Source organism: Pinus tabuliformis, chromosome 6 (genome assembly GCF_031772625.1).
Source record: "Pinus tabuliformis cultivar Carrire ecotype Pingquan chromosome 6, CPIR1, whole genome shotgun sequence".
NCBI classification, from domain to species: domain Eukaryota; kingdom Viridiplantae; phylum Streptophyta; class Pinopsida; order Pinales; family Pinaceae; genus Pinus; species Pinus tabuliformis.
In genome coordinates, this window is record NC_142292.1 from 962,458,958 (window position 1) to 962,470,667 (window position 11,710).

At 34.0% G+C, this 11,710-nt stretch overlaps 1 protein-coding gene across 1 annotated transcript; it reads left to right on the forward strand.

The window, feature by feature from the left end:
* Positions 1-1,776: 1,776 nt before the first annotated feature.
* LOC149262160 (uncharacterized) lies at positions 1,777-2,860 on the forward strand. Its single transcript, XM_089375335.1, has 2 exons — positions 1,777-2,373; positions 2,510-2,860. The coding sequence occupies exons 1-2, from the start codon at positions 1,777-1,779 to the stop codon at positions 2,858-2,860; spliced, it is 948 nt and encodes a 315-aa protein (XP_089231461.1).
* The last annotated feature ends 8,850 nt before the right edge of the window (positions 2,861-11,710 follow it).

Here is an 11,710-nt window from a genome sequence, read left to right on the forward strand (position 1 = left end):
GGGTATAGAGCTTGAGCTTGAGTTTCGTTGCCAAATTTGAACCTTCTGAAAGGGACATCCGGAGATATGAGGAAGCAATCCTAATTCTAGATGCACCTTTCTAATTTCCTCAAATTGTCTAAAATGGGTCCCTCTAGAGGTGAACTAGGCACTGGCTGACTATCGAAGTTCCCTTGAACAAGCGGTTGGTCCAGCTATATGATCCTAGAGGGGTTGCCAGAGCAAGGGACTAGCATCTATGGATCTAGGAGGTAATTGGATGGGCCAATGACCCCTTTCTTTGGAGCTAGTCCCTCCTATGCTCGAAGTAAGGTGATTTAGATGTTTGAAATTTTGAAAAAAGATAAATAATTTTATTTTGTTTAAGTTTTCCAAAATTTTCTTTGATTTTCTCTTCAAATTTTTAGTTAATTATATTTTTCTAATTAAGTGTCAATTTTTTATTTTATTTTCTGTAACTAATTTTCAAATATAAATTGTGCAGATTAAAATTGGTTGCAGAGGAGAATCATTTATTTCTTATTCCACTCATTTCTCATTGCAATGGAAGAAAGTTCATCAATGTCACAAAGTAGACCACCCCTTTCCCAACAAAAATCTTCCATAGAGGCATCCAAAAAAATCCAAAACAAAGAATATCAAGAAGCAAAAAAAGCCTTTGAGGCAAGGATATGGGCAGCTGTGAAATGCGCTCAATCTTACAGCGGAGGATCAAGTGGATCATCTGGTTCAAAGGTTTGGTTGTGCCCTTATTGTAAAAAACAAAAATCGGGGAATGTAGGAAGATTTCGATGGCATTTACTTGGAATGGGGAAAAAAGAACAATCAGCTTTATGTGACAGTGTACCTAAAACAGAAAAAGCTTCTCTAATTAAGCAATTTAATGAACTTGAAAAGCTTAGACATATTGTTGAAGGTTTAGTTCAAGCTAACAATAATCCTAGTGGACTGACAATTGGTGGTCCACACTCTTGTTCTCAACATCAAGTTTCTGTTTCTCACCTTCAAAACTTATGGGATGTAAAAGGAAGGGGAAATCTCGATGCATCCATTGGACGATTTTTTTTTGCAAATGGCATATCTTTTAATGTTTGTAGGTCTCCTTATTGGAAAGAAATGGTAAGGGATCTAGTTAACAATGCTCCTAAAGGTTACAAGCCTCCTAGTTATGAAAAGATGAGGACAACCGTGTTATCTGAAGAGAGGGCTCGGGTTGAAGCTAGACTTTAAGACATTAAAGATAGTTGGAAGGAATCTGGAGTCTCCATTGTCTCAGATGGTTGGACAGATGTTAACCATCGTCCCCTTATCAATATTTTGGTTTCTAGTCCAAAAGGAGTTATGTTTTTAAAATCCTATGATACTACAGGAAAGACAAAAGATGGTCCATATCTAACAGGTCTCCTCAAAGAGGCAATAGAGGAGGTTGGTAGAGAAAACGTGGTCCAAATTGTTACAGATAGTGTCTCAAACAATATCCTTGCTGGTGGGTTGATTGAGGATGAATATCCAACAATTTTTTGGACTCCTTGCTCTGTGCATTGCTTGAATTTGCTCCTGAAAGATATTAATAACATTGCATGGGTTGATAAAACTATAACTGAAGCAAAGATGCTACAACACTTTATTATTAATCATGCAGCATCCATAGCAATTTATAGGAAATATGCAAAACTTCAGCTTCTTCGATGTGCCGAAACTAGATTTGCATCTGCTTTCATTATGCTTCAACGCCTTATTAAAATGCATCAATCTTTGAGAGAGATGGTGGTATCAATGGATTGGCAAAGGTGGAAGGGTTCTCATACTGGGGATGGCCTAAAAGTTGAGGACATTATTATTGGTCTTTCTTCAGAGAATTTTTGGAGGAGAGTGGAGGATATTGTTACCCTTATTACACCTATTGTTTCCACCCTTCGCATATTTGATAGTGATCAACCATGCTTAGGGGATGTCTTTGAGAGCATGGATCAAATGAGAGAGACGATTCATGACATAATGGAAGATGAAAATTCTAGGATTGACAAAGACACCAGAAATGAAGTGTGGGAACTTAGTTTGACAAGGTGGAAAATGCTTCATAGCCCTCTTCATTCAATTGCATTTTTACTCAATCCTAAACGGTTTCACAAGAAACCATCATCAGATGTAGAGGTTATGCAAAACTGGAACACTTTTATAAGTAGGTGCTACAATCGTCAGGATCGCACTGCTTTACGGTTTGAGTTAGGAAAGTATTTGAGATCAGAAGACCACTTTGCAAATGAAGATTGTGCATACAACAGACAACAACTTGGACCCATCGACTTCTGGATACAATATGGTACAGGGACCCCCTTGCTTCATCGTTTGGCTATCCGTTTGCTTTCACAGGTATTCTTAACAACAAATACCTTTAATGTATTGATTTATTGTTTAAACAATTAATTCTAAAGCTCATTTTAGATTATTTATCTTATAAGATTTATTGATTGACTATGATTAACATAATTTTAATTTTATTTTATAGGTGACTAGTTCCTCTACATGTAAAAGAAATTGGAGTGAATATGCTTTCATCCATTCAATGAAGAGGAATCGCCTAGGCACAAAAATGGCACAAGATTTGGTGTTTGTACATTCAAATCTACGTTTGTTATCTCGACAACAACTAGAATACAAAACTGGACCCACAAGAATGTGGGATTATGGTGGTTCACAAGATGACGAAAATGATGAGCTTCCACTTGAGGTGCTACAAGACAATGCTGAAGACAAGCTTGATGATACCATGAAGTCTATTGACCAAAATAATTCTTTTGGAATTGGCTCAAGCTCAACAACTATTCCAGAAAATGAGCTTCAAAATCTAGATTATTAGGTTTACTTGCATTTTGATATGAATTGTTGGAAGTGACTTTAGAGATACATATATATTCAAAAGAACAAATTTAATTATTTATATTTCAAATCTCTTATTCTTATCAATGTTTGCTATTTTCTTGGAATTAATGATGGCTAAATTTTTTGATCTACAAAATTATTACTTCTTTCTTAAAACTAAATTAGTATTTACAATTGTTTTTTTACAATTTCATGAGCAAAAACATTGCAGGTTTATGATTAATGCTTTGTTTATATTGTTCACCTTTAATATGGTGTTTTTCTCTCTCCTCGTTTCTTATATGCGAAACCTCCAAACTTCGTTTCTCGTACCGTTCTCGTTTCCCGTTTCTCGTTTCTGGTAACATAGCATGAAAGTCCGTGTTTAAAACTTTTATACATCGGCAACCTTCGTGGGCAGAGTGAAACATTGAAGTGTTCTCAAGATTCCTGATCATATCCGTTACTTCTCCTTGGACATTCCTAAAAACTGTGTTGTATCAGCCACACTTATTGCAGAATATGCAACGAAGAGTAGCTCAAAAGCTCTTTTTGTGTAACTATAAGATAATGTAGTAATAATATGCTGCACTTTTGGACTCCAATTAAAGCTTTAAAGAGCTCTATGGACACCTGCATAATCATGTGTCCACATGCACTGACCTATCTTCCACACAGCAACAACTCCAGGCTGACTCTCCTTCACAGATGAAGGTATCCGCTTCCAGAGAAACCTTGCACTATTTATATCCTGTATGTAGATGTCTTCCAGCACTGGATTTTTCCCATAACACACCACTCACGACCTTCATAAAAAGGGCTCAACGCACATATGGAATATGATACACGGTCAGAAAAACTTCAATGCACCATTCAATCAATGCATCAAATACAGGAGCCTTCAACGGACCATGCGGAGTATACACTTTGCAGATATTTCAACTAGATTTCAACGCACCAAGTGCAACATACCATATGGCCTCCAATTCAGTGGATAGGAGTAATGAAACTCGGTCTTAACATAAGATACACAGTTCAAACATACCACACACCATTTAAATGTATGTGCAGTTCACACAAACCTTTCATCAACATATATACAACCATCCGTACGCATAACAGACTTAGGGTCACGGTATTCACGACGAGGGATTGTTCAACGTAGCCCCAAAAGTTATACAGTGTTTATCACCAACAAACTATTGCAATAGTCAAACTTCAACACAGGGTATGCGCCAAATTTATACCTCAACACTTCAATGCCAGCATACACAACCTTCACAAATAATTCAATGCACATCATACTATTTCCAGCAACGACCAACGCAGAGAGCAGAGAATGCTTTGTCCAAACATAGAGAAAATAGGGAGAGAGGATATAATTAATGAAACGACGAGAGGGAATAGGAGTTACATAGGTAACATGATGCCAAATTGAAACATGCAAATGTTAAAGAGTAACGTCTCTGTTTCTGCAGGAGGAACACACAATGACTAATAAAGAACAACCAGGTCAACAGGTGCGTTAGGTAGTCTGAAAATAGAAAATGCCCAAACCAGAGCCATAATAATAACGCTCATACCTTATAAAGGTCGTTTCTAACAGTTTTTTATATTTATTGAGGATAGGTAGCACTGACAAGTTCTGGGCGCCCAGGATTTTATGTGTTGTCCTTACTGAATTGCAGGCACAATAGGTAATGAAGACCAGACCATTGCTATTCAAGGCAGCTCAGATCAGTTTCGCAGGGAATGGCAACATGCTATTTTTTTCTTTTCTACCTAAGGCAGAAACAATGAGGAAGAAGATTACACAGGCCACACATCAAAGCTCTGATGCCATGTTAAACTCACATGGAATGCGAACAACTAATGTAGAAGATAAGCATTCGACTGCATATATTATTGATATGATATACATCTATAGTACATGGTGTGACCCTTGGATTCATATTCCAAGTGGTCTCTTGGACTCTTGTGGCTGTTCACATTCCACACCAACCCATAGAGGATTAGGTGTCCAACAATATATAATTAATTATATATATGTACAAAATTAATTTTAAAATAATATAATATTTAAAATTAATATAATAACTAATTGAAAGTCAAAACAATATAATTTGCCCATAAGTTATTAAAATAATATTTTTATAAAATAATTTGATTTTAAAATGAGTTATTATTTTGGGCAAGTGATATGTAAAATAGAAGCAAATATCATGTTAAGAATCTTGTTATATTATAAGTATTAAGTTTTAATTTAAAAAATGTTATAAAATTAAATTAAAATAAAATATTTTGATCTTCAAATGAGTTATGGTTTATGAGCATGTGGTATTGGTAAGTCCTAGCATTAACTTATGATATTGTAATAAAGCTTAAATTATTATAACACTTGACCAATAAAAACTCTTTTTAGATTTTTATTTTTTAATATAATTTTTCTATCTAAAAATTTAATTTAAAATCACCTTAAAATAATTATCAATCAATTAAAACGTTTTAAAGGAAGATTTTCCATTTTTGAAGATGAAATTTGAATGGCAGTCTTTGAAATTATATGAATGTGTTTATATTTTTAATTTTATAATATTCAGATTTTGTGTTTATTTTATTGTGTTAAGTTTGTATTTAATAATTATTTTATTATATTAGTATTTTTGTTAAGAGATATGGTAAAAATATTGATTTTTTTTATATTATTGAGATTTAGTGTTTATTATATCTGTTTCTATTATGGTATTATAGATTGGATTTTGTTTTTAATGGAAATTTTTTTTATTTTAGACAAAATCCTGCCAAAATCACTTTGATCAGAGTAGGCATCGGGAAAACAGCCCGATGGAGCAAGCAACATCCATGTACATCCCAAAAAGAAGTATGCTGAAACTAATAAGCATGAATTCAGTAAGAGACCTTGGCATGTCTCTTACTTTTGGCATATTTCTTCTTTTAATTAGTGAGAGACCTTGGCTGGAATTCATGAATTCATTATAAAAAAAACACGTGTATTATAAAAAAAATGTGTATCCATGTTTTCTGTTTTGTTTTTAATTTGGTTTATCTGGTTCATGAATAGTTTATAAACAAAGTGTATTTGTTTTTATTTCTATATTCATGCAGGATTGGTGTTTTTTAGGTTTTTTCTTTTCATCTGGTTCATGAATAGTTTATAAACAAATTGTATTTGTTTTCATTCCTATATTCATGAAGGGTTGGTATCTGTATATGTATATTTATATTAAGATTCGTAAATCATTTTTAATTTTAAATCATAGTGAGTTTTTTTTTTAAGTTTTATGTATTAATAATTCATCTGAATTATAATAAGAATATCTATATAGATTTTTAGATTTATCAGAATATTTAAATTATTTTATTAAGAATATATATAAGTGAATGTATTGTAGTCACTAAAATTCATATAAGTATTGTGAATTTTGATTTCCAAATAAAAAGACCATATGTAGAGAATTAGGCTGTTGTCTTAATGATATTTTTTTCAAAAAGATTTAGTGTCATATAATCTCTCAATTTTCTATTAAATGCAATACTTAGTTATATATATATATATATATATATATATATATGATTTTTTTAACTCTTTAAATAAATTGAAAAACCAAGAGTATCTTTTTGAAGAGGACTCGTAAAAGATGATAGTGGTATTTTTTGAAAAAAATTGTTGTGTATATTTTAGGTTATTAAATTTTTATTCAGCCCCTTTGAAATTGTCTAAAAAAAATTCAATCTTTATGTTTAGAAGAAATTAAATAAACAAATATCATATGAATTCAAAAGCCTCATTCATATGCCATTGGATAGAGGATTCTTTCACGAATCCTGCATGATCAACTCTGCGACTTAAGGACAAGAAATTAAATGAAACATATCATATGAATTCAAAAACGTCAAATTCATTTGCAATTGGAGAGAGGATTCTTTCACGAATCCTACATGATCAACTCCACCACTTCAATAAATTAGATGAAACATATCATATGAATTCAAAAGCGTCAAATTCATTTGCAATTGGATAGAGGATTCTTTCACGAATCATACATGAAACTCCGTCACTTAAGGATAATTTATGCCTTAACTTCACTATGATATAAAATGGGGTTGCAAAGAAATATGCAAAAGGGGTGTTGAAACTATGATTTTTAGGACCTTAAGAGCTCGATCGAGGGCTTAAACTCAAAATTTAAATTACTCGCTCGAGCGTTAAAGAAACTCTCAATCGAGTTGTATAGCGGTTAAGCAGTGGCTCGATTGAGTCATTAAAAGGCTAACCACCACCAACCACCTACCAAATTTTGTTAATGCTATTTATATAAAATGTTACGGTGTAAGGGCTCGATCGAGCCTATAGCTCAGTCGAGCCTCTGTTGTCAACCAAAAAAAAAAAAGTTAGTCTAAATTCGAATGTAGAAAAAAAACAACAAACATTCATTCATAGAGAAATATCAAAGCGTGAAAATTACACAAGGATTCACAACAAACATGGGAAATTGGAGATTTGGATCTAGAAAAGGAAAGAAATTTCCATCCACAGAGGAAATGCGAGAAAAAACTAGAGAAAGGATGAGAAAAAGACGTCAGACATTGAGAGAACAAGAAGATCACGCAATTCAAGAAATTCATGCAAATACAGGTAATTCAAATTGTCTCACTTCTCATATTACTTGCTCCATATTGTATGCATTAGGAAATATGATTGAAAATTAGAAACAAATGGAGAATGAAACAATAAAACTAAGATAAAATAAGCATTGAAAGTAATACCATGTAGTTAAAAAATAAGATGTAACAACAACTAAATAAAATCACTTGAAACCATGCAAATTATTGAAAACCACTTGAAACCATGCAAATTATTGAAAACTACTTGAAACCATGGTTTATTGGAATTTTCTGAAACCACTTGAATTCATGCAAATTATGAACCACCTTTGAATTGTAATGGTTTAGGATAATCCACAAAAACTAAGGATGTGATTCAACCAAAGAAAACTATTGGAACATAATTTTCGTATATTATTTACATGAATTAATTCATGGCAATTTATTTACAAGAGGGATTAGCAAAAATGGTAGTCACATAGGTGCTCCAAAACCTATAAACATCTAAAAGGAGCAAGAATATCCCTCCTTCCAAATGTGCATGAACTAAGAAGACATTATTTGTTAAACATATATAACAACATTAAATTTTCATAACATTCATCATCATATACATATAACATTTAATGGTCCCTTTAATCCTAAATTATCATCCCTTCCTTTGAAAACCCCACAAGTTTCTTCATTCAATTCTCACATGAAGATTATGAGATTTTTTTTAAAGAGAACAAGTATTTTAAAGACATAAAAAATGTAGTGTAGATTGGTGCCTGCACAAAAAGGAGTGTATTATTGCATATAAATATAATGCTCCATGGAAGGCTCATGCGATTAATCAATATTAAATTCATAAATAATAAATGCAAAAGAAATAAATTAGCATGCACGTATTGATGATATGCTAGAAATGTTTGCAATGTTAATCTTCTTAGATTTTGGCAATCTAATGCCAATTAAATTCATTTAGCTGTTTCTCATCGTGTAATCATTAAATATATTGCAAAATATGGTTCAAAAGTAAAAAAGAGGAGTTCCTTATTTTAAAGTTTGTCACGATTTGATGAAAATAATTGAAAATATACAAGATATTAGATATCCATCTTTGCACATGCATAAAAAAGGTTCCTTGTAGAAACATATAGTTTTGTAAATCCTCTTGCCCCTTCTTGTGCCCTATTTGATTGTTATGCTAAAATTTTCATGTACATTCTCTCAAAAAAATACTCAAATCATTTGTGCTTCTCTTCACCACAAATGATAACATTGTACATTCATTGTTGATCAGATCTTGAAGCATCTTCCTTGCTCTCTAAATTCACTAAAACCTCTATCTCTTGATTTCTTTTTATTTCCTTATCAACAATTTCATTGGCCTTCTCATACTTCTCTGTCAGGCCAGGCAGTAACTCTGTTAGGCAGAAAAGATGATTCGATTTATTACATTAGGTAGCTATTGTTATATACAAGAATGTGACTGCTCAGTTCATCTTCTGATGACTGTTCACATTCCAGATTCACCCAACCGCAGAGGATTAGGTGTCAACATTCCCCCCTTAATCTGAAGGGATGTTGGTGAGTCCAAGCATCATTCTGAATCGTTCAAGCTTTTCCTTTCCAAGTGCTTTGGTGAAGATGTCTGCAATTTGCTCATTTGTGGAACAATGACGGAGATGGATTGTTTTGGCCTCAACATGATGTCGAATCAGATGATATTTAGTATTGATATGCTTTGTTCGATCATGGAACTTTGTATTCTTGGCCAACTTTATTGCACAGGTGTTATCAATCATGAGTGGAGTTGATTGTACTTGTTTTACCTGCAAATCTTCAAGAATTTTCCTGAGCCACACAATTTCTTTCGTTGCTTCAGCTGCTGCCACGTATTCTGCTTCTGTTGTGGAATCTGCTGGAACTGATTGTTTGCATGATCTCCAGGAGACAGCTCCTGATCCAAGACTCATAGCATATCCTGAAGTAGATACCCCAGTTTCTTTGTCTCCATCGAAGTCTGAATCAGAGTATCCAATCAAGCTGAAGTCATCCACCTGTGTATACTTGATTCCAAGGTCTTGAGTTCCCTTCAAGTACCTTAGAACGCTTTTTGCAGCAGACCAATGTCCCTCACAAGGCTTTTGCATGAACCTGGAGAGGATTCCAACAGTAAATGAAATGTCTGGTCTGGTAGTAGTGAGGTAGATGAGACTTCCTACAAGCTGTCTATACTTTGTTGCATCCTCAAATTCCTTTCCTTCAACAGATGTGAGCTTTAAGTTTTGTTCCATTGGAGTAGAAAGAGGATTGCACTCTGTCATGCCAAATCTGTTTAACAAATCTCCAATATATTTATTTTGAGAAAGAAATATGGATTTTGGATGTTGGGTTACTTCAATGCCAAGATAGTAATGAACATAGCCCAAATCAGTCATTTCAAAACTTTTCCCCAATTCCTTCTTTATGGATGCAATGTAGCTTTCATTGTTCCCTGTCATTAAAAGATCATCTACATATACCACAAGATACACAACTATTTTGCCAACTTTCTTGACAAATAAAGTTGCATCATCAAGATCAAAATGATTGAAGTTGAGTTTCAGAAGATGTTAGTTTTTCATACCAGGCTCGCGGTGCTTGTTTGAGGCCATACAAGGATTTCACAAGTTTGCATACTTTATGTTCATGTCCTTTCACAGCAAATCCTTCAGGCTGGGACAAAAAAACATTCTCTTTTAGATCTCCATTCAAGAATGCAGTTTTTACATCCATTTGATGGACTTTCCAACCGTTCTGAGCTGCTAGTGCAAAGAGTGTCCGGATGGTGGCCCATTTTGCTGTGGGGGCAAAAGTTTCCTCATAATCGACCCCTTCCTTCTGTGCAAAACCTTTTGCCACAAGCCTAGATTTGTGCTTGTCAAGTGAGCCATCAGCTTTGTACTTGTTCTTGTAGACCCACTTGCAGTCAATTGGTTTGGTTCCAAATGGAGGATCAACCAGCTTCCAAGTGCCATTCTTTATGAGGGCATCATACTCCTTTTGCATCGCTTCTTTCCATTCATCATGAGAAGCAGCTTCTTTGAAGGAAGTTGGTTCAAAATCTGTAGACAAGTTCAATTCACAATCATAAGTAACATCCATATCAACAGGTGAATTAGAGTCATCTACATCACCTCCATTTTGTCGGTTTGAATTTCTGGTTCCTGTTTTTCCAATTTCATATGGATGAACACTTTCAAGTGTCTTTGTCAGCCACTTTGGGGGACCTTTCTGAGATGGTCCAGGCTGCTCTGTTGATTGAGTTGGGACTGAATCAAGATTGAGTCTCCCAATTCTATCAATTACATCACTTAAAGCATCATCCGTTGTTGGAGTTTCATTCGGGGGAGAGTGTTCTTCAGAAGAAGATTCCACGTGTTGATCTAGTATAGGAATCCCCCCCTCAAGATGTGGAATCTGATTATCAAATTCTTGAAATGATTTCGTTTTTGTGAATCTATCCAAGCGATCAAGTTGCCGCTCAACAACATTGTCAGATTTGGATGATTTAAGAAAAATTACATCTCTAGATACAACAAACTTTTTATTTACTTCATCATAGAGGCGGTATGCTTTGGAGGTGTTTGAATACCCCAGGAAGATACACTTATGACTTCTAGCACCAAGTTTGTTTCTATGTACCTTTGGTATCAAAGCATAACAGATGGAACCAAAGATCCTGAGATGTTTTACCGAAGGAACATGTCCATACCACAATTCATAAGGAGTCTTGTTTCTTATAGCATTAGATGGACATCTATTCTTTATATATGCAGCACATAGAACAGCATCAGCCCAAAACATTATCTTTACATTTTTGAAGAAAAGCATGGATCATACCATATTCAAGATTGTTCTATTCATTCTTTCAGCTACACCATTCTGTTGGGGATTATAAGGCACAGTTGTTTGATGTTTGATCCCATGTTGGCGAAGATAGTTTTCAAATTCATTTGATGTATATTCTTTTCCATTATCAGTGCGAATAGACCCAATATGAGATTGTGCATCATTTTCAATCCATTTATGAAAATTCTTGAATGTTTGAAAGGCATCAGATTTGTTCTTCAATAAATAAACCCAACACATTCTGGTGTAGTCATCAATTAATGTCATGATATATTTATTTCCATTTGTAGAAGGAACAGGCATTGGACCACATAAATCTGAATGAATAAGTTCAAGCTTCCTA

Coding starts and splice junctions, on each gene's coding strand:
- LOC149262160 (XM_089375335.1), top strand. CDS start 1,777: ATGGATTGGCAAAGGTGGAAGGGTTCTCATACTGGGGATGGCCTAAAA. Junction 2,374..2,509: donor CTATCCGTTTGCTTTCACAG/GTATTCTTAACA, acceptor TTTATTTTATAG/GTGACTAGTTCCTCTACATG.